The 24,273-nt window shown below is 46.7% G+C and overlaps 1 protein-coding gene across 1 annotated transcript in view; it reads left to right on the top strand.

Moving 5' to 3' along the window:
- Positions 1–24,273, top strand: part of MSH4 (mutS homolog 4) — a 1,513,152-nt gene that overhangs the window by 317,868 nt on the left and 1,171,011 nt on the right. The window contains exons 7-8 of the mRNA XM_078673412.1: positions 11,027–11,200; positions 22,099–22,271. Coding sequence (XP_078529538.1) covers positions 11,027–11,200; positions 22,099–22,271 — 347 coding nt within the window. The remainder of the gene's footprint in view (positions 1–11,026; positions 11,201–22,098; positions 22,272–24,273) is intronic.

Genomic DNA, 24,273 nt, shown 5'->3' with positions numbered 1-24,273 from the left:
CCTGCCTCTACAGGGACCTCTAGTAACAGCCTGTGGTAGTGCATGAGTGGAGCCAGCACTAGTGCCTGGCTCTACAGTGACCTTCAGTAATGGCCTGTGGGACTACACCCAGCACCTGAACCTGACTCTACAGGGACCTCTAGCCACAGACTGCGGTAGTGTAGAATTTAGTAAACCTGGGTACCCTATTTAACAATGCTGTCATAATCTGGGAGTTAGTGGGTACTCAAACTAGATGATCTGTCTTAACATTTCCTGCAGTGTCTAAAAGGGCTGTTTGAAATAACCCTTACACAGCTATGTACTGAGAAAACTCATGCTCTCTATCTCTCTATCCAGGATTGTTGGGACTTTCACTGTGCTGTATAGTTACTACTAAGAAAACTCAAAATCATACATAATCCATATCTCTTCTGAATTGCAGCTTGCATTTGTGTGTACGTATTATGGGCCTCATTTACTAAACAAGCATTGGAAATGCAATAGGTCTCGCATTAGGAAAGTTTGAACAATTGGTATTGTAAATGACACTTTTTTTATTTATGTGTTGGTTTTGAAAATAGCAAAAGTAATAGCTTTGTCAGTTACAATGTCAATAGTTTGAACTTTCGCAAATGTGACACCTATAGCATTTGTAATGCAATGTGTGTTGTCTTTACGTGACTTAGATGTATTGATATTGCAAATAACAATGGCTTTTAATTTTGTAAATAATTAATACTTAAATAACATTTATTGTAATTTATAATGGCAATAGCTTAAACGTTTGTAAATTAATTTTGTGAAGATTATGTTCAGTGTATTTTATTGTGACGAAAATCCAAGAACATTGCATTTGCACCTGGTGGTGGATGTGGTGGTGGTGGGTGTGGTGGATGTGGTGGTGGATGTGGTGGTGGATGCGGTGGTGGTGCATGTGGTGGATGTGGTGGTGGTGGATGTGGTGGTGGATGTGGCGGTGGATGTCATGGTGGATGTGGAGGTGATGGTGGATGTGGTGGATGTGGTGGTGGATGCGGTGGTGGTGGTGGATGCGGTGGATGTGGTGGTGGATGTGGTGGTGGTGCATGTGGTGGATGTGGTGGTGGATGTCATGGTGGATGTGGAGGTGATGGTGGATGCGGTGGTGGATGAGGTGGATGTGGTGGCGGTGGATTTGGTGGTGGATGCAGTGGTGGTGGTGGATGTGGTGGTGGTAGATGGGGTGGTGGATGTGGCGGTGGATGTCATGGTGGATGTGGAGGTGATGGTGGATGTGGTGGTGGATGTGGTGGTGGATGTGGTGGTGATGTTGGATGTGGTGGTGGATGTGGTGGTGGATGTGGTGGTGGATGCGGTGGTGGATGCGGTGGATGTGGTTGTGGTGGATGCGGTGGTGGTGGTGGATGTGGTGGTGGATGTGGTGGTGGATGTGGTGGTGATGGTGGATGTGGTGGTGTTCAGTGGGAATTTGCCGGACAATTTACATTAAGATGTTTTATACTTCATGGACATTTTCAGGGTTGTCTTTGCTTTGTTGTGAAAACTAAAGGGCAGACTCTAAAAGTATCCGATTGCAGGCGAGGAGCCCTTAACGCTGGGGGCCAGGAGCCCCTCCGGGTTCTCATAATAATCAGCCACGGATCAAAGCAGCGCCTGGGCGGAAAACAAAGAGAACCCCGTGGAGACCTCCAAGCGCCTTTGATTTCAAGCAATGCCTGCTGCAGGGGTGGGCCCGTTGCGAACAGCATGGCGGAATTAATTCAATTCAATGGTGTGGCCAACAGTGATGGGGAGGGGCAGGGAGGGAAGGGGGCGAAGGGGGCAAGGGTAAATATGGGCATGGAGGGGGTCGGATGAGGGAAAGAAGAGAGGATATTGAAGGCAGGGACGAATGACGTGTTTAGAAGAGAGAGGAAACGAGAAGGGAGGGCTGAAGTGAGGGGGAGGAGGAAGGGGATGAAAGGATGCTGAAAGGCGGAGTAGGAGTAGAGGTTACGAAAAGAATGAAGGAAAAGAGGTCAAGCAAAGGCATGAAGCAACTGAAGGACAGAGGGAAGGCAGAGAAGGGGGGGGAGGAGAAATGCGACAAATGTTTTGGGTAAAAAAAAAAAAGAGAGACGGAGGGAAGGCAGGGGAGGGGGGAGAAGAAATGCGACAAATGTTTTTTTTGTTGTACTTTATATTTGCCTGGCTATATACATATATTCAAGCATGTACTCCATTAGGTAGGCATGGCTGTGGAGAGGTCAGTAGCACGTCAGGCATCGGCAAACCTTTTGGTCAGATTGGGAAATTAAAACAAGTTAAAACGGTGAGCCACCGTTATGAAAGTAAATGCGCACATGGTGTACTGCAAATGAAAACAAGCAGCTCATTAGGAGTGGTGGGGGCGGGCACAGAGAGACAAGGGGGGAGTGGATGCTGGAGGGGGAGGTGTGCTGGGAGAGAGAGTGGCACTCTTCTGCCCCTACTTTCAAAGCTGCCATGACGATGCGACACGGCGGGCAGGGGAGGGGGCGGAGCAGTAGCACGTCAGGCATCGGCAAACCTTTTGGTCAGATTGGGAAATTAAAACAAGTTAAAACGGTGAGCCACCGTTATGAAAGTAAATGCGCACATGGTGTACTGCAAATGAAAACAAGCAGCTCATTAGGAGTGGTGGGGGCGGGCACAGAGAGACAAGGGGGGAGTGGATGCTGGAGGGGGAGGTGTGCTGGGAGAGAGAGTGGCGCTCTTCTGCCCCTACTTTCAAAGCTGCCATGACGATGCGACACGGCGGGCAGGGGAGGGGGCGGAGCGGGTAAAACAATAAATAAACACGACGGCTGGACGAGAAAGAAGGGGTGGGGGGAGGAGAAATGCGACACGGCGGGCAGGAGAGGAGGGGGCGGAGCTGGGGGAGGCTGTGAGATGTGCACGCGCTTTTAAGCTCTAAGCGCATGCGCATTGAGCTTAAAAGTCACGGGCACTGCAAGGAATCGCCACGATTCCTTGCAAGTTAGTTAAAGAGTGGTTAAGCCCCCATAGTCTCGCAAGCTCGATGCGCATGCGCATCGACAGGCGAGACGGAGTGGTGGGGGCGGGCACAGAGAGACAAGGGGGGAGTGGATGCTGGAGGGGGAGGTGTGCTGGGAGAGAGAGTGGCGCTCTTCTGCCCCTACTTTCAAAGCTGCCATGACGATGCGACACGGCGGGCAGGGGAGGGGGCGGAGCGGGTAAAACAATAAATAAACACGACGGCTGGACGAGAGAGAAGGGGTGGGGGGAGGAGAAATGCGACACGGCGGGCAGGAGAGGAGGGGGCGGAGCTGGGGGAGGCTGTGAGATGTGCACGCGCTTTTAAGCTCTAAGCGCATGCGCATTGAGCTTAAAAGTCACGGGCACTGCAAGGAATCGCCACGATTCCTTGCAAGTTAGTTAAAGAGTGGTTAAGCCCCCATAGTCTCGCAAGCTCGATGCGCATGCGCATCGACAGGCGAGACCTAAAAATGACGCAGGGCTGTTTCATTTTAAAAGCACAAGGATGTGTAGCATTAAAATCAATACGGCGCAATCATGTGCTTTCCCCTGCACTGGGGCACAAAATGCTGCCATGCGCCAGAGCAGACACCTTTACATCATGTTACAAAGGTGCCTACGTTGTGGGGTGATTGTTTTTGTGCAGGAAGGCACACCTTCCTGCACAAAAACAATAATTGTTGGCATTTTAAAAAAGCCTTTGCAATGCAATAGTTCTCGCATTGCTTTAAGTTTGAGCTAATGGTGTTGCATTTTTATTTGCTCCCCCAATAGCTCAGACTTTCTGTAATGCGAGACCCATTGCATTGCAAATGTTTGTTTTACAATGTGGCTATCTATGGATTTTTGGCCCTAGCTTAGTTGACACATATGAGACACCCAGCACGCCTGCACATTTTTGAAAACTAGACACTCAGGGGAATTCAGAGGGGGGTTAGGGGGTTACCTGCGTGGCTCTCACCAGGTTTTCTTACTCTGAATCCTTTGCAAGCTTCAAACAGTGACAACAACATTTTCCTCACATTTCTGTGGTGGAATATTATGGAAACTGTAGGGAGCAACAGATTTCCTACCACCGACCAGTCCCAAAGTCTCCTGATAAAAATGGTAGCACTCTTGCAGGGTTCGGCTAGTGCCTGCAACAGGAAAGACGCCAAAATGCAACATGGATACATCACATTTTTCCACTGACACCTGACCCTTTCTTTTCACTGCGGCTAGCAGTGGATTTTTGGCCCTAGCTCAGCTGACACCTATGGAAACCTAATAAACCTGCATATTTTTTAAAACTAGACACCCGGGGCAAAAACCATGGTGCGGTGACTTTTGTGGCTCTCGCCATGTTTTGCTTCACAGAAACCCTTGCAATCCTTAAACTTTGACCAAAAAACACACATTTTCCTCACATTTCTGTGATGCAAAGCTCAGGAATCTGTAGGGAGCAACAAAATACCTATCCTCTACCATTCCTCCAAATCTCCCAGTGAAAATGGTACCACATTTGAGCGGATAGTATGTAGCAGCAAACGAGAAAGGTGCCACAACACAACAGGGACACTTCACATTTTCCACTGATTTTTCCCGAATGTGGCTTGTTCATGATTTTGGGCCCTAGCTTAACCTAGCAAGCCTGCACATTTTGAGAACTTGACACCCAGGGGAATACATTCCAGACTTACCCACATAGCTCTCACCAGGTTTTCCTACCTAGAAGCCCTTAAAAAACACATATTTTCCTCACATTTCTGTGATGCAAAGTTCTGAATTCTGTAGGTAACCACAAACTTCCTTCCATCTAGCATTCCTCTATGCCTCCCGATAAGAAAAGTACGTCACTTGTGTGGTTAGGGCTAGTGGCAGTGACAGGAAAGGTGCCAAAATGCAACATGGGCATCACATTATTTCACTGAAAACTGACCCTTTGTTGCATGCTGTGGATTTTTTGCCCTAGCTTAACCAGCACATAAGAAAACCCAGCAAGCCTGCACATTTTTTAAAGGTTGACACCCATGGTAATCCAGGGTGGGGAGACGTGTGGGGCTCTCACCAGGTTTTCTTACCCAGAACCCCTTGCAAAGCTCAAACGTTGACTAAATAACACTTTTTCCTGAAATTTCTGTGAAGGAAAGTTCTGGAATCTGCGGGGAGCAACTTATTTCCTACCACCTACCCTTCCCCCAAGCCTCCCGGAAAAAATAGTACCTCACTTATGTTGCTGGGCCTAGTGCTCACGACAGAAGGACACCTATTGCCCTTAGTTTGATCCGTGCCTCTCACATGCACTAAGCCAAGCCACACAGGTTGGGCAGTATTTTTATTGGGACAAGTGGAGGAACGCTGGCTGGCAGGAATTTTGTGGTTCCTTCTGATTCTGGAAGAATGCGTCACAGAAATGCTCATAAAAAGTGAAATTTTAGGCAAATCCTGAGGTCTGCTGGCATTTTGGGTAAAGAAACTTTGTGGCATCTTCAAGAGGCACACCACCCTGTTCTCCCCTTGTTGTCTATTAATCTGAAATGTCTGGATTTGGTAGGCTTCCCTGGGTGGCAGCTGAGCCCAGGCCCAAAAACTACAGCTACTCTTTTGTGGGTGCTAGGCCCACTCACACAGGTAAAGTACCATTTTTATTGGGAGACGTGGGAACTCTTGGTGGCTGGAAATTTGTAAGTCCCCGCAATTCCAGTTCCTAGTTGTGGGATCCACACAAGACGCACCACTGGGGAATCCCCTTGGTGTCTAGTGTATGTAAGTATCTGGGGTTGGTAGATTGTTCACACACATACTGGTTGGGTTTGGCAAGAGGGTGAGTGACAAGTTCAAAGTATTAATTTAATTAACTCAAGATTTTTCAAAAATTAAAACGTAGCAATCACTGTTAATAAGATAACTATACTTTCTAATACTGAACAAGTGTGTCAGAGCGCTTGAGCTGTAAAACCACGACAAGACACCAACCGTTTTACAGACGGTTCCCACACCTTTCATGCTTCACACACACACAACCATTTAAACTGCCAGTCATGGGCCCAGCATATTGCAACATACACATCAACAAACTGCGCCATTCAAGAGCCCATCACTTTCATACCCCCTCAGGACTAGGAAAGTATCAGGACTAGCAAAGTAATCACATTTTCTGGCAGCTGGCAGAGTGTGTAGACTGGCATTTGGCTACCAGTATATGTGTAGTGACCTGCAGCATATCACACTACACACACACTGCCAGCCAGACACCAGCCACAGATACCACTAGCCAGACGCAAGTTCAAACACAGCAATCATACCGCCTGGCAGCTTGCTGCTGGTCACTACACAGGCAGACTGGCAGCCAAATGCCAGTCACCACACCACCAACCAAAAGCTACTCAGAAATCACCATGAAGCTCCACACCACTTTAATTTGTAAAACACACCCACAATGAACAGACTGCACAACTAACAAGAGCAAATTTTATGTAGAATAGAAATAACCAACCTATTGGTAGAGTATGAAATACCCACTATAACTGCATACATAACAGTTGTAACTAAGCACATAAAACTACTGCCAATGAGGGGGGCCCTATTATAGATAAGATGCACTTTTCCTGTTTGAACCCCAACACACCCTTAAGCAGGTGCCCTAGGTGCAAACAGGAAAGAATGCGCTGTCCTCAGGGCAGCCGCAAACTTGTGCTGCGCAGCGCATTCAAGAGAATTAAAAGCTGCTCTGTGTTTGTCTGTGCAGGTGGCAATCCGCCTGCACTTTAAAAAGGGATTTGAGATCCCCTTGCAGGCGGGTGCAATAAGTGACTGCACCCATTTGAAAGGGGATGTTTTTCCCCGTCCAGAAGGCTGTCATCAGGGAGCGCACTGACAGCTTGTTTGACTCTGCACTATCGTCTACAATACATTTCTGGCGCAGAGCCAAAGGGATTCCCTCATTTGCATGGCGGCCACCCCCCCCAAGCAAATTACAGAATGCCTTCTTGAGAAAGTGCTGGCACTACATGTGCGCCAGCGACTTCAGTATTACAGAATGGGCTGCGGACGTCTGCGGCCCCTTCTGTAATACCAACGTGCCCTTTGAGCTCCTAGAGGCACGTTCTATATTATGGCACCTGCTATCTAAACAGAAAATATGTAGCCATACAGACCACAGCCAATTACATTTTACTGTCATGGTTGCTCCCAATACTTGGATTGTGTATGGTACAATTTAAAACATATGTGCACGCCTACGCTAGGGTTAGAAGGACACTCGAGCAGTACATAGAATTCTCCTTTTGTACTTATTTTCAGACACTGGGACTTATTTAGATCTTGCTGGACGTCTTACTCCATCACAACAGTGACGGATATCCCATCCGCTGAAATATACATTTCATTGGATATAATGGGATTTATATTTTGGTGGATGGGATATCCGTCACCGAGTAACCCATCCACCAAGATCTAAATCAGGCCCACAATCTCTACATCTACGACAAGAGTTTTGGAGAAACTCATTCAGAAATGTGGCAATCTTTCAATGTAGCCACATCTTCCACCACTCTGACTCTGGGAACACTTGCCGGCTCAACAGCGAAAAGGCTGCCTATTACAGATTGCTGAAACTTTACAATAGTCATCTTGGATTCAGGCTTTCATTCAAAAATGTCATGAACCTGTGATGAATTTGAGTTGAATTTTTATTTCATAGCACTTCGTTTTACCTTTCACAAAGGCTTCATATTATTTCCTTTTTTGCACTAAAGCACCTCTTCGCCGCTTAGTAATGTCTTATTCTTCAGGAAATTTAGGCAGCACCACCTTAGCGGGGATGGAAGGCGGGGAGGTTTGAGTGGCAGAGCGACGCCATTGTTGAAGGATACCCTCTAGTGCTCTTGGGCTCTAAAGTAAGGAGGAGGAGTCTTCCCTCCTATATCTACAGTCCTGTAGCGCGGATGCGCCTAAGGCAAGCCCATCTGTGCCCGTCTGCGACCATCAAACAAGGCAACACTCAACCGACTGTACCTAACAGTAAATATAACTATTGACATATGATGATCTGGAAAAACTATCAATACAATCCACCCAATGAACGTGATACTCTTAAAAGATACCGCTCACTTGCCAAAGAAGAATAGATCATCTCCACCTATTTGGCACCAACAATAATCAACTTGAAAGGAAAACCAAATCAAAGAATTAGACATAATTACACAATACAAATCTTGCTCAAATCCAAATATTAATTCAGAAAATAAAATCACAAACTAAATATGTTAGTATTGTTTACATCCATTAAAAAAAACATTAAAGCAGGGCAATGATACTCATTTGAAGTAAATATTACAAAAATGTTTCCTTACCAAACACATGCGACTACACAACCTGCAGATCTACCAGTGCTGAAGCGGTAAGCAGGAGTTGCCACCAAGGAAATCAAAAGCTTTGCACTACAATAAAAAGGATAAATAAAAAATGATGGTCATAAATGGAAATGATGGCAAGAAATTAAACTGTTACCATTATAAAACTCCCCCCACGGGGTCAAATCGGCATCACAAATGCCTGATCTGTCCTCAAGGGGAGCACAAAGCAAAGGCGAGAAATTGGTACCCCCAGTTCAAACACACCATCAGCCAAACCCCAGCCATGCCGGTCCACACCCACTGCCATCCAAACTCCAGTACACACACACTGCGAGCCAAACACCAGTACACGCAGACTGGCAGCCAAACTCCAGTTCACATAAACACAGAAACGTTTTCCCTGGTGTCAATTGATTTTCTGCCACCCCTCTCTTCCGTAGGCATACTGGTCTAAGAAATGTCTGATCTTCCGCAGGGAGAGTAGAAAACAAAGAACGTGCGTAAATTACTGGGAAGTGACCCTTGGCCAGGAGGGCACTCACCAGCATACATATAAAAAGTCAAACGGTTTTCCACCCCAGCTGGGGGCAGCTGGGCAAAGGAAATTACTCATATGCCCCATGGGGGCAGAAAACAGCCCAAAAATGAGGAGTGACCCTTGTTTAAGGGGCCACTCTCCAACCAACAGCAATGTTACACTCCTTAGTGTCTAGGGGTTTTACACCCCCTTGGGGTGACGTGGCCCTTGGGGGCAGAAAATGGCCAAAACATGCTGGAGCAGCCCTTGCACAAAGGGTCGCCCCCCCCCCCCCCCCCCCCCCAGCATGCTAACTGGTGCAGCTTGGACTTACAAATTACTGATCTGCCCCAGCCAGATCCTGTGGTAATATATTTGGGAAGCAACCCTTGCCCAAGGGGCTGATCTCTGACATATATCTAGATGAATATCTGGTGTCTAGTGGTTTTCTGCACCACTTGGGGGCAGATTTGCCTAAACAAATGGGCGGTCTGCTCCCGGGGTGGCGGAAAACGGTCAAAACATGTGGCAAATGTCGGTTAGTGACCAATGTCCAAGGGGGCGCTTGCTGCAACAACAAAAACATCCCTGATGTCTAGCGGGTGCTTTCCTCCTGCGCGATCACGGTCCCACACACAATTCTGCAGCAGGAATGCACTGCGGAGAGACACTAGGGGAAAGGAAAAACTCCCAGCGTGTCCCCGGCATATTTTGATTAAGTTGGTGTGCTGTGTGTGTGCTGACAACATCAGATTGCTGGGGTAGGGGTCAGGGGTGGCAGCGGAAGCCCTTCTGCTGCCATCCCTGGTGAGGGCATGAGGTGTGGGAGGGCATGCGGGAGAAGCGTCAGTGCTTTCTCCGCTAGGACATGCTGGGAACTTCCTCAGCACCCGAGCGTATGTCCTTAGCACCCAAGGAGTTAATTTCCTGAACTGAACATGCATCTCGCATAATAAGAAGCAAAGCTTTTCTCAAATCAGCCTCAACACCTTATGCACACCTGCCAACCTGTTCTGATTCTAAATGCGCACATCATCAAACAGTCTAAAGAATCTTGCTCCCGCACTAGTGGAGCACAAAGAGAAAGTTGTGGGCCAAAGACCATGATACTCCAAAAACCCTTTTCAGGTTGGTCTTTTTCTGGAACCTCTCTTCCCCAAAAATGTATGTGTAGCTACAGTGTCATAGCCTTTACAGCGCTTTTAAATTTTGTATTGGGGGCTCTTTCCTGATATTTCATCCAACTATTATTCTACCTTTGAGGAGCACTGTTTTGAGTCTGATGTTGGAGAATGATCTCTGTTCCACCTCAACACAACTTGAATACTCCAAGTAGGCATCTCACTGAGAGAGGTGAATGGATTTTTGGAAGTTACAAGATGACTAAATCCCAGTCTATCAGGCCTCCTCAACATAATCAGTGCTGGTGCCTGTTAAAAGTTGTTGTATTAATCGAGGATTATTAAATTAACACTCCTTTGTAAAGTAATCATTTGGTTTTATTCTTGGGGCTCCTATAGTGGGGCAAGCCAGGGCTTTCTGCTCCTTGCACAGCCTCGGCATTCACTAATCCTCTCAGTCACTTAACCTCTGGCTCATGGTCATCAGAGCTTCCTTGTCCAGGGCTGTATTAAGTAATCTACCTGCACTGCACGCCATGGTGTCCTATGCCCTTTGGTAATTTCTTTTGCAGTGCACAGATCCCCAACTGCGCAACACTCCACTTCCTGTATGTTCTGTTGGTGTGCTCCATACCGTCCACCTATCTCTACTCATACTCATCATCAACAGTCACACAAAGGTTCACCCACATAATTTTTTGCTATTTTGAACGAGGTCCCACATGAAGTTTGTGACCCATTAAAGCTTTTGAAAAAGCAGACAACTCCTAGTCAGTGTTGTACTTGTTTCTGACTCTCAGTACAGCCATGTTGATGTTGTATGTCTTGCGTATGACAGTAACCTGTAAATCATTCAATCTATTGCCATGCTAATATCCCCGTTACTAATATTGTAAAAATCAAGAACAGCATGTCAGAAACAATTTTATGATTGGCATATATATATAGTTTACATAAACACTTCTTCTAAAGCATTTTAAGGACCACCTGGTAAATTTAATGTGCTTGAGAATTACTGAAATTTGAAATGTACTTTGATTTTGCATTTGTAGGTATTACTGCCTTGCTGCCGTGGCAGCCTTGCTTAAATATGTTGAGTTTATTCAAAATGCGGTTTATGCTCCGAAGTCGATCAAGATTTGTTTTCAGGGAAGTGAGCAAACAGCCATGATAGATTCAACATCAGCTCAAAACCTTGAATTGCTAGTAAACAACAGAGATTCTAGGTAAGATGGTGTTAAAATATGCTTTACAAATTGACTCTGCTATTGTGTATTAACAAGCAAAGCTGAAAGGAAGGTTTGAACTTAAAATTGATGCTCTATAGTGAACAACCGAAATGGAGACTTTGGGGACACCATTGACATCATGTTTAAACAAAGATTGACACTGTGACCTATCTAATTTGTCTTTCTTCATTCATCAGAGGCGCATCTGTGCCAATGTGTTGCATGTTTTGAAACATATCTATATAGACTATTTCCTTGTTATTCCAGATAGTTCTAACTGTGCCTCAACGTACAAATGTTATAAAGAAGCCAGATGTGGTAATCCACAAATACTATGCACAACATAAGGAGCAGTAGACTCCATCCAGTTAATAAAAAAAAAGATAACTTCTTCGTAAAAGTTAGACACGCTCCAATAGTAAGTGCTGGCTTTATGACGTGTTTCTAGCCACACCCGCCTCCTCAGAATCAAAGTGATTAAGAACCCAGTATATTGTACTCCGATCCCACTCTGTCCATTCACATCAAGGTCTTGTCTACAGATGTTTAGGTCAGCCCACTGCTTTCCATGGGCTGGCTTCTTTGTCTGACTCATGTGCTTACTTATTATTCACCGTCTTCCCATCTTCTTCTGTGTTTTGCCTGCCCCTGGACCATATCTTCCTTACCATCCTTCCGACCGGATTATTTGTATCTTCCCACAGAGCTTGATCGTGTATTCTTTCAGCTCTCCATGAGGGTGCAGGTGTTTTCATTCTGTCCTGTGTGCTGCTTCTCCCTCGCATCCCTACCCTCTTTGTGCTCAATGTTGCTTTCTCTTCTCTAAGCTCTTCCCTTCCTCTGCTATCCTTCCAAATCCCGCTCAGCTTTTGTTAGACTTTTTTATGCCCCCACAATCTTGCTCCTTTGTTGCTACTCTGTCACTCCCTGCTTCTAGTTGCTCCTTTCTAATTATTATGCTTTCACACAATATATATATATATATTTTAATGTACTGCTCCAAGATTGGCGCCCACCAATTTGGAAAGGGGAGCCTCGTGGCACATGTGTGCACGTATGTTGCGACATATGCATGCGTATGCATCATCACAATGGGGCTGCCGTAGCATCATGATACATATGTGTACATGCATGATTGACACATGTACGCCTTAGAATCACACGGGGGATTTTTTCCAATGCGATATTGTATTAGAAATCTTTTTTTTTCTTTTTGCTGATGCTATGCAACATTGACGAATAGCAATGTCAAAGTAAAAAGGTGAGACTTCTTTTATGGCATCCGTCTTGTTTGTTGAGTTATGGCATCAAATTCATTTTTTGTGCTCTTCCACCGCTTTTACTCTTGCGTCAGCTTTCCGGCGGTTGAAGCAGACTACAATGTGTTTGATTAATACACCGCCGCGCCTATTCCAGTTGCAGATCAACCCTATCGCACCCTTGAGGTTCCGCTCACAGCTTGGCAACACCGAATTTGGTTTAATGGTGCCCTTCCTCACACATTTACTCCGGTCCGTTTAGGTCCTTTATCAGTAGAAGGGGCCACATGGTCACTTCTCTCTTCGCTTTATTTCCAATTTTAAGCACAGCAGATTTTCATATAACCAACAATAAACTGCATTTCCCACAACACTAGGGAAAGTAAAAACTACAGTCTCTCTTTAAGTCCTTCAACAGTTTCCATGCAGGTCTTCCATAAAACGTCATGTAACTTCCTGCACTTCCTCTTTCTTCGCTGCTCAGTAGCTAGAGATAAGTGCTTTTTCTTTCTCTGTTATTTAAATCGGTGTTTGGTGGTTGGGGATCGTTTTGGGACAATCACTTTTTCCCTTTCAGATTCCCTCAGCATCGCGGGAGCGCTCGTGCGCTCCTTACGCGGTGTCCCATTGTTACAGTTGTAGACCCTGTTGCGGTCCTCCGGCCGCTAGAGGCCGCTGTGGGGGGGCATCGCGACCTGGGTCCCGGAGCGCGTTCTGACAGCAGACAACTTTAGACGCGCTCCAGTCCCTGTGGAGTATCCGCACCCGGCCGCCTGAATCGCCCAGCGAATCTGGGTCTGTACACAATTCCCCTTGCTTTTGTACGCCCGCTCTGCGGGTAGGTAGCGGTGCGGTGCACCGAGGACTCGGTCCCTTTACGCCCGGTTGTGTAATCAGGTAGGTAGCATAGTGGGGGCCTTTGGCAGGAAAAAGGCAGCAGGCCCCGAGGACATCTTGTCAGGCGGCAGATCTTTTCCCCGTGAAGTTGTGGAAGCGTGGTGTCCCAAGGCTGTGAAGCCTTACATCGTGTGCCTCCGGCCACCCTTTCACTGCTGGGAGACCCTCAGCCCAGAAATTTTACTGCTTTAGCGGGAGAGTGCTCTAGGGTTTGTGCACTGTCTGGTGACACCTGTACCACAGTATATATTGGTACTCACGTGTGGGGGGGCCATGGAGCACGAGTATTATGAGGAGGACTCCTCCTTGCAAAATCTCCAGTGGGATGATTTTTACAATAAAGTGGACGGCGCTATCCAAAAGGCGGTGTCAGATCTTATGACCCCTATGGAACAGCGTTTGGCTGACAAGATTGAGAAGCTTTGTGCTACGTTGGGGACCCCTCCCCCCGCTATCCTGGGCCCTCCGGGAGCTCAGGGCAGGCCTCAGACGGTCATGGCCCCCCCCGCCCCCCCTCCGAAGAAGAAGTGCGACAGGGAGGTTGATACGGACGCATTCGAGCGCCTCAAGTAGGCGTTTCTAGAACATACTACTCCCATATTGCCTCCACAAGAGCCCGCGCCTGGGAATGATGATCCCTTGCCACCGTCTCCCGGGACGCAACAAGGGGACTCCCCTGATGCTTCGCATGACGACGCAGGCTCGTCGAGGTCGTGGCGACCGGCGGCGCCATCGGAACCCCCCAAGGTGACGATAGCCGACATGTTGGACCCGGATGACATCGTTCATCCCCGATCTGCGGAATGGGTGCCCCGCCGAGAAAGCGGCGTTATACCTAGCTTCTAGGCTCAGGAAACCTTTGGAGAATGAGGCACGGAGCAGACTTAGAGCAGAATGCCCAAGGCCCTCTTTAGACGGCAAAGTGTCAACTACCCCAGAAATTGAGAGTAAAATGGCGACGTTCTTTGCCAAATTTATTAAGGACCCCAAGAAAGGGATAGATCGTTCCTGGCGCGCCTGTCAGGATAAACTATTGGATGCCACAGGTCCGCTCGCCAATATCCTAGACATGGCGGAAGAAGCTCGCGTTTCTGGTTCCCTGATTGACCCTGAGGTCTTGTCGGCCTGGGCGCAGAGGGCGATTTGTTTTGTCGGCCACGCCAACTGCGCTCTCTCGACGGAGAGACGGAGGTCTCTGCTGATAAAAGTCGACTCCAAACTTGGGGACTTGGCAGGCTCCGAAGCAGCGCCTCGGCGCAAGGAGGGCTCTTCGGTGAGCCGTTTATAAAGAATTGGGGAAGTTTGTGGCTACGTTCACGTCCCTCGACAAGGCACAAGCAAACATAAAGAGGGTTTTTACTCCGCGGGTTTTCCGCGGGGCCGGGCGGGGTAGGAGCTGCCTGCCCAGCCGTGGCCAAAACCAGCAGCCCCAAGGTAGGGGGCAAGGCTCCGGGTGCGGACAGTACCAATCCGACCAGCGCTTCACCAACTTTTACCCAACCAGAGGCCAGCGGTTCCGGGGACGCAGCTACAGAGGAAACTACAGTAATGTCAATGGTGAGTGTCTTGCCTGCCGCGCGACTGCAAATTGGGGGCAGGCTGGCGCAGTTCTTCCCCGCTTGGGAAGCTCTGACAGGGGATGCTTGGTTGCTCCAGACAGTCAGAGGGTTTCAGATAGAGTTTTATGGGTCCCCTCGACAGGTGCAACCCCCTCGGCCAATTGTGTTCAGTGCATCAGACGCAGCGTTGATAGACGAGGAAGTACAGGAGTTGCTCCTCAAGGGAGCTGTGTGTCCCACAGACATTCACCCGTCAGGGTTTCTCAGCAATATTTTTCTGGTGGACAAGACCGACGGAGGTCGGAGACCCGTGATCAACCTTCGGGAGTTCAACGAGTGGTTGGTGTACAGACATTTCAAAATGGAAGGCATTCATTTGCTCAGGGATGTTCTCCAACCACTCGATTGGATGGTACGTTTGGATCTGAAGGACGCGTACTTGGTTGTGCCGATCTTTCATCCTCACAGGAGGTTCCTCCAGTTTCTCTGGAGAGAACAGGCTTACGAGTACCGTTGTCTTCCTTGCGGGCTCTCATCGGCCCCGTTGTATTTCACCAAGGTTCTCAAACCAGTGGTGGAATACTTGGGGCCTCGCGGGGTCCGCTTGATCGTCTACTTGGACGACTTGCTTCTCCTAGGCCAGTGTCCCTCGCAGTTGCGAATCCATCTGCAGATGGCGGTGACCCTGCTACAGTCGCTAGGGTTTGTTATCAACGACAAAAAGTCCCTACTGGTTCCAGCTCAGAAGGCCACCTTCCTGGGGTTAGTGGTATACTCCACATCCGCTACCCTCAGTGTATCCCCAGATTTCACTGCTGTAGCAGGCAGTTGCTACACCTTTGGCCTGGTAGATTTTCAACATGGCTGCAATCGGTCGCTTGCCCATCTTTGCAGCGAAGTTAAAAATGGCAGCAGTTATTCTCGAGAACTCCCCCTTTTTCTTCTGGATGAGAGGCCCCTACTTCAGGCGGTTGTCCATTGAGACCCCGAGGTATGAAAACAATGTCGTCAAAGGGACCTTCTCTGAACCTACTGTAAAAGGATACTTTTCATGGGCTGTTGCTTTACCTGCAAGATATAGGATTTGGCGTTATTAATTGCCAGATCTCGAGACCCCAAGAATTTTAAAAAGGTGTTTAACAAAGTTTGGAGTCCCCTGGCTGTTCTGGCTATAAGGACCGCATCATCCGCATATAGTAGGACAGGGAGACCCCGTCGCCCTACATGCGGGAAGTCTGCCCATGTGCCCACCAAGGCTCCATCAAGATAATTTATGTAAAAATTAAACAGGAAAGGGGACAGAATGCAACCTTGCCGTACCCCTCTTTTGATTTTATCTTCCACCCCTATGGCCCTCATGGACTGCCCCAGCTTGGCTCAGTTGACACAGTCAAACGCGGATGAAAGGTCCATGAATGCCAGGTAGAATGTACCTGGGCGAGCCATCGCGTATTTACCAAGAATCAAGTAAAGGTTTAGACATTGGGCCACTGTCGACCGCCCTGGGCGAAACCCATTTTGGATGTCGGAGATGATGTTATGCTCCTCTGCCCAGGAAGGTAATCTTTCCAATAGCACTCCTCCCACCACCTTTACTACTGAATCGATAAGCCTGTAGCAGAAAGTGCTATTGCGATCCCTCTTATTAAACACCGGCACAATGGTGGAAGTGGCCCAGGATTCCGGGCAACCGTCCCTGGCAGCAGCGTTGAGAACAGCCACAAGGATCAGTGCCCAGAAAGATGGGTCTTATTTATAGAGATCTGGTGGGATGCCATCTGGACCCGTGGCCTTGTTACAGGTTAGGCCGGCAATCCCCGCCTCCACCTCTATTTGCTCAAAGGCCACACTGTCTGTTTTATATTCCCTAGTTGGCGGTCCATGAAGAGCCATAGAGCCCTTGAACATAGCTTGGAAATGGGACACCCATTCTTCCTCCGTAATGTGAGAGCCTATGTCATCGCCTGGGTCTTTCGTAAACATTGGTCTATTGACAATACCCAGAACCTTGAGCTGTTCACTAGGGTACTCGTTCGTTTCTAACAGCTCCTTCAATGTCTCCTCCTTAAGAGCTCCCTTGCGTGTGGCCAAAACCTGTTTGTATTCTGTGCGACAAGCACATATATATGGTTGGTTTCTCAGGGTAACATTCAGGGCCTCCTTCAGCTTTCGTGCCGCCTGAAAGCAGGATGAATCAAACCATCTAGTGTTTGGAATAACTACCCTATGTGCTGGTGCACTTAAAAGTTCTCCTGCCTTGATAGAAATTATATTAAAGGCACTGAGAATATTCCTCGGTAGGGTACCTGGTGAGAGACAGAGGGCAAGTTCGGCAGCACGAGTCTCTCACCTCCCTGTAAAAAACATCGGGGTCAATCTGCGACCATTTAAGACGGCGCCTACCGTCCGTTGGTCTTAACTTTCCCAATATCACCACACTAGGTTTTCTAGTTAAAAGTGAGCCACTCAGGTGTACGCAGAGAGGATTGTAATCACTATATACACTATCGACAATGGTGAACCCATGAAAGGAAGGAACCAGAGCTGTAATATAAGGGGCGGAGAGAGACATTAATGTGACACCTCAGAAATGTACTTGCAGCCCTGCAGAAGGCAGGCCTCAATATCAAGGCCACAAAGTGCCAGAGAGGGCAGAATAAGGCTGTCTACCTGGAGGCGGAGGCCAAGTTCAGCCATTAGAGAACAAAAATCAGACTATCATGGACTAGATTCCTCCCACTACCAGACTCAGGTCAGAGCTTTCTTAGGCCTGACTGAGTACTACAGGAGGTTTGTTAAGGGCTTTGGATCCATAGTGACACCCCTTAATGATCTCGCCTCCAAAAGAATGTCTAAAAAACTTCACTGGACGGTTAGCCATCAGAAGGTGTTTGATGTCCTGAAGCAAGCCATTTGCCCCGCTCTAAATCTGCAACGTCCTGATTATTCCAAAACGTTTATTGTCCAGACAGATGCTTCTGATATAGGGTAGGTGCATTATTGTCACAACTTGATGCCGAGGGCCAGGATCAACCAGTAGCTTTTATTACCAGAATGTTGACCCCCAGGGATAAGCGTTGGTCAGCTATAGAGAGGGAGGCCTTTGCTGAGGTCTGGGCCTTGAGGAAGTTGGGGCCGTACCTCTTTGGCACTCACTTCATTGTTCAGACAGACCATAAGCCCCTCTTATGGCGTAAACAAATGAAGGGTGAAACCCCCAAACTTTTGAGATGGTTCATTTCCCTACCGGGCATGGACTTTTCAATAGAACATAGGCCTGGGAGTAGCCATGCCAACACAGATGGACTCTTCAGATATTTCCACATAAAATATGAAGACTCAACAGGGCAAGGTTAGTCTCATCTCCTTACATTTGTATTGGGGGTTGTGTAGGAAGTAGGATCTGCTTTCATGGTTATCCCCACGTTTTGCTCTTCAGTGTTTTTTTGATCTAGTCTGCTGGGATCCTGCTAATCAGGACCCAGCAACTGTGCTTTCTCCCCTAAATTGACCTGGTAAGTTCTTTTGGTACCTCCACAATTGGCTACTGGTGTACCCTTGTAAGCCCCTAGTATATGGTACTAAGGTACCCAGGGAACAGGTATACCAGGGGCTCCCATGGGCAGCAGTATGTATGGTTCCAACCATCGGAGTCAAGTCAAACTGTGACTACAAGCCTGCCGTCGCCGTCTGTGTGAGTTGGTGCTCGCACCTCTCGGACAGATATAAGTTTCCTAATATCTGAAGTCACTGCACCTAAAACCTAGAAGTCACCCTATGACAGGCTCTCTAGTCCTGAGGGCAGGGTGCTTGGTTACAAGTGTGAGGGTCCCCCTGCAAAAGCAGGACATACCTACAAACCCTGGTGTTGATCCCCCAGGCTCTGTAAGTGTGGTAAGCCATTTTTAGACATATAGTGGACATCAGCCATTACAATATGTTCAACTATATCGTCCCTGCATAGAACCCGGTCATGTTAAGTATTAAACATGTTGGAATCATACCCAAACACTGATTCCAGTATTGGAAGTAAGATCCCATGTACTCCCTGTAACAGCCTTTCAGGGCCTCCATGCAAGCTAGTCCTGCGGCCAACCACAGACACGATTCTGCCCTCCTGCAGGGGAAGGTAAAACAATAGGTTTCCTTTCACAGGGAGGTGTCACCACCTCCCAGATAGGACTTGCCAGCACCACCAGACTGCTTTGAAGGGCACATTTGGTGCCCTCATTGCATACTCCTGTTTTAACCAGTTTAAGATCCCTTGGTTCCTGAAATGGCACAAAACTGGACAGAGGCCCTTAAAGTATCCTCCCCTTTGTCCATCTCCGCCTCTGGGAGGGACCACTGAGTCTTTCCAACCCTTTCCTTAGAGTACTTAAGGGCTCCCCTGTGGATGGGTCCTCAGATTTGTTATGGGACAAGACTCCACCATCAAACTTTGTTGCTCTTCAGTCGTTTGGACACTTGGACTCTGTTGGACTTTGACTGCAACCGAGACCGCACTAAGGAAGATTCCTGCTGCTCCTGGTCTCGCTGTTCTTCAAGTCTTCTTAATAGTCTGTGTCTGTGCTTCATCCAGGTTCTTCAACAGACCTGAGGGCATTAAGGAAACCCGGAGAAATTTTTTGTGGAGTGAAGGAATTACTCCCCAGCTTCTGCAGGCGCCACAACAAAGCTGATCGGTCTGCTGCTCCTGTTGTCCTATGGATTTCAAGAGGCTCAGCAACACAGGTGGTGGTTCTGCAACTCCCTCGAGGGCTGACCTGTCCTCTCTGTAATTTTTAGGCCAGTATCCCTCTTCGGAACATCTGAGAACAAACCCCTGTACACCGCATCAACTTGCCGTTGCCATGGCTTGTTGGCTCTGCATTCCAGAGATCTTCAGGACGCAAGATTCTTAAGCCTCTAGCACCTCACTTCCTGAACATCAGCATCCTTCCTGCAGTCCTCACATCGTGGGCCTCCATCTTTGGTGAGCTGCCTGAGGTCCTCTTGTGACTCCTGTGCCTTCGGCCTCTTTGCTTGGGGCCTTCTCTGACTCTCTTGCTGCTAGTGAATCCCTTGGACCTTGCTGGTCCCAACATTGTTCTTTTTTCGTCTTCCGCGCCAGTTGTGGCTACCAAGGCTTGTTGGTGCTCCAGCCGGACAGCAACCACCTAGTCACGGACATTCGACATGGAACAGCTTGTGTATGACTCCTGGTCCTCTTCAGCGTCGCCAGGTCCTCACAGCTGCAGCAACAAGGTCACCATCAACTCTTCCACACCTCTCTACATCAGTGGGTGTTCTGGTCACCTCAGAGTGGCATAGACTCGGTCTCCTCCGCTTGCAGGTTCTTCACTTCCAGAATACCTTCTTGGATTGCACTGGACTCCTTTGCAATGTTCTCCAGAGGCCTCTTCTTTGAAGTCTCCCATTGCTGTCTATGGCAGATTCCAAAGCCACTTTACCCAATGCACCCGGCTTCTCTGGGGCATGTAACCTGGTTCCTGTGGCATCTGTGGGTGGGGTGGCTCTCCAACCTTCTGTCTTTCAAAGGGTTTCTTCAGGGTTCTCCAGGAAGGGTCCTTCCTCTCTAAAACTGCTACAGCGACTTCTCTATTGACCTCTATTGAGCTTGCAGCTGTCTTTCCACCATGCACGCAGCCTCCGTGGAATTCCTGGGTATTTACCATGTGTGGTTCCTTGTGTCCTTGTGGTTCCTCTTCTGGGTCTTCTGGCCCAAGTCCCATTCCTCTTTGCAGCTTGCATTACACTTTCTTAACATATGGTTTGGTCTCCCCCTGTAGACCACGTTATTGTATGCTACTTACTTGATTGCTTTTAAAGTATGTGTATTGTGTTGATATCTCCGGGTAGGAGATATACCAACATGGTAGTCCTTGTGTGTGCAATAAATAGACTTATATTTGCTAAACACTATGTGGTTTCTTTTAATCCAACTTGCACTACAGATTAAATTTGGTAAAACAACCTGCTTTACACTCCTTCAAGATAAGCTTGGAGGCTGCTCTCCACAGCTACACTTTGAGAGCTTTCAAATGCTATCAAAGGGCACTAAAATCACCATAAGGTTTGTTTGGATTAGTGCTAGGATGTATCACTTAAATAAGTATGCACATATAGTAAGCCAGGCTCCTACAACCCCCTCACCTCCATTTCCCATTTCACTTTGCCCCCACCCCTCTCTCGGTTCTCTCGGTTCTTCATGAAATCTAAGATTCCTGCACTGAGTTTAACATGTGAATAGCATGTCAGATTTCACACAGCTCCATTAAAGAGCAACAAAGCTCTTAGCACATGGAATCATTTTTGCCCTCCCTCTTTTTAACCTTTCCAGCCTCTTGATGGATCTTTATGAAGCTTGCCATACCTATAGGAGACTAAGTTTGGTAATACCTGCCTGAATTTCATCAAGATTCTTAAAATGATGCCATAATTAATGGCAAATGAACATTTCCTTGCCCTCCCCCCCACCACCAACTCACACTTCAGGCTTTATTCTGGACACCTATTCCAACTCTAAATAGCATTATTTGACCTAATAACTGGAGCCTGTTTGTAAAAGGAAGTATTTAAGGTTCTGACTATTTTATATCCCAATATTGCAGTTTGAGGGAGCCTGGACCCCCAGTATTTGGCATCTAAACTCTGTATGTTGTGTGGTTATGATGACTACTCGATTGAACACATTATCTGTGTATGTTCCTCCTTCAGATCAGAAGACATACCTAAACAAGACATTTAGACATTTGTTAAAGCTAACATCAGAACGACTAACCACAGCATCTACTGATTATGGCTCTATTGGTAAATTTGTGAAGTTTTTAGATTTATCTTATTAACATCTTTCTAGTTTTAGACTTAACTGATTTTATCAATTCATAGCCGCCTCATGTTTTGGAACTGATTTTTGCATTTATTGGGATCCCTACTTGTAAAGAGATATTTATTTTTTCTATGCAATAAAAAGTTTAAAAATAATTATAGGATTCAATTTTATTTGATCTAATCACACACCTCTGTGTCTAATTAAATATATTAGTTTATAGCTACTGCACATGAAAGAAATGATCCATGCAAATCATATATCCAGATTTGCACAGAAAATCTTGAAATGTTGTCTTAAACCTTTGAGCTAAATTTCTACATTTCTACATTTGCTTTGTTTTTAAAGGAATGGCCATACTTTATTTGGAGTTTTAAATCATACTAAAACTCCAGGAGGGAGCAGAAGACTTCGGTCAAATATTCTCGAGCCTTTAGTTGATGTGGAAACAATCAACATAAGATTAGATTGTGTTCAGGAATTGCTTCAGGATGAAGAGCTCTTTTTCAATCTACAATCAGGTGAAAGTCTATATTTTAATAGTAAAGTATAGTAGGATGGAAATATTTAGCAAATATGTCTCTAAATCCTTTTATCTTGCAGATCTTTCAAATAAGTATAATTTTTCTTTTTCATTTTAAGATTGGCATCCTTGAAGAACACTGTGGTGTCTTTGGTACCGCTACTACAGGCTTTTTAAGTTGATGAATTTGTGGTCTACCTTTTCGTAATGTGCTGAGTTGAAGGATTTGTGGAAGAGTGACCATATCAGAACCTGTCTTACAGATCGTTGTGCTGTGGAGAGTAGTAGACACTGTAGGCCTATCGTTCTGGACAAAAACAGACAAATTAAAGACAGAACAATAGCTACTTCCAAAATATCTAAAATACAGATCTTTGAAATTCTTAAATTCCCAAATACAGGCAAGCTCTCTGCCTTTTGTTGGACTGAGCTACTTCAGTATTTAAACGTGTGTTTGAGCATTTTGGTAGTAAGTGTATTGTCGGTATTCTGCTCAGGTACAGAACTATGCTTGAGACTACAGAACATTGGCATGTAGGGACTGAGTCACAATACCACCTCCGTATCTATGAGCTCAAATCCGACTAGCTCTAGGGGCTCACTTGCTCTCCTAGCCTTTCCAGAGAAAGAAGTGAGTTGGAATACCAGAATACAACACTCTTGAACCTCTCAGGGATCGTGGTAACAGGACACATGCTTTCACTTACTCACTCGTACTTGTCCACAATAAGGCAAACCAGATACAAAGGAAATGTATCATGTTCAAAGATGCAGTATTTGCACTACAGTTAGACAACATATGCATATCAAAAATATCATTAGTATGATTAACAAACCATGTACCATAAAAAGCCTGTGGAGGAGTGTGGCTCAATGGTTAGAGCGGCAGACTCTGATGCAGAGTTCTGTCCCGGTACCAGGGTTCAATTCCCGCCTCGGCGGGTCTTGGGCTCAATTTCCTCGGACCTGACAATTCTCGCCTCGGTGCCTATTCTAATCATGGGCCCCACGCTGCAACTCTAGGCAATAGCTTGCTTAACCTCCACACCGGCCCCAACAGCGCTAGGATGCCTGGCTTCACCCTGGGGTGCCCAGGAGTGGAAACTTCACAGGGAAAGCCAGGAAGGGTTCCACAGCGGTATGAGTAATAGCGCCAGGAAACCGCTTGGTGACAGTGCGCTCTACAAATACATTGACACTTACATTTTACATTTACATATTAGAAGACAGATTAGCCCAAACCCTCCCTTTCTACTGAAAATATATTTTAGATCTCTGGAATTAGTGCTGGACCCCGTACCTTAGCATACATAGATGGATGCGCTACATCTCAGCTGATGCAGCACTCTTGCCTCAGGATCTTTGCTCAGTGTGTTTTTTCAGAAACCCTGTCCTCCGTTATATGACAAGACATTTGTGCTCACAAATAGATATTGCATTCTCTTGTTGTGTCTAAGTGCTAATGTCTGACGAGTGAGAATACCAAGGGGCAATGTTGTTTGACCTTTTCAAGGGTGTTCAGAGTAAATCCCATGAAAAAATAAAATACGAAAACATGTGCCAGTTCTGTGTGAAAATACAATGTGGCACAAAGGCAAGGGTGTAATGTTGTAAAGTCTGCAAAATAAAAAGAGGCCCACAATGTGCAAAATTAGGGATAACAACAATGGGCCATTCAAGAAACAAACAACACCTACCCTTTGGTAAGGATAATAGCACAATAAAAGCACTAAAGGATATAAATATAATCGAAAGATTAACAAACTCAAAGCATAACTTGAAAAAGTCATATTTAGAAAACTTAAAAAAGAATGCCAGTTTGGAAAAATAATTAAATCCTAGTTCTTCGGAGGAATCCATTGTGCCACTTGCCAATTCAAAGGCCAGGGAGTCCATAAAGGAGTCTGACTCCGCAAAAGATGACTGATCAAGAGTCCAAGTAACAAGCTCCAAAGAACAGACATGATTGTTAGTCCCTGCTGATGCTGGAATAATTACCT

This window comes from Lissotriton helveticus, chromosome 1_2, assembly GCF_964261635.1.
Source record: "Lissotriton helveticus chromosome 1_2, aLisHel1.1, whole genome shotgun sequence".
NCBI classification, from domain to species: Eukaryota; Metazoa; Chordata; class Amphibia; order Caudata; family Salamandridae; genus Lissotriton; species Lissotriton helveticus.
Note: the sequence above shows the minus strand (reverse complement) of the source record. Positions and strands in the feature narration are given on the sequence as shown.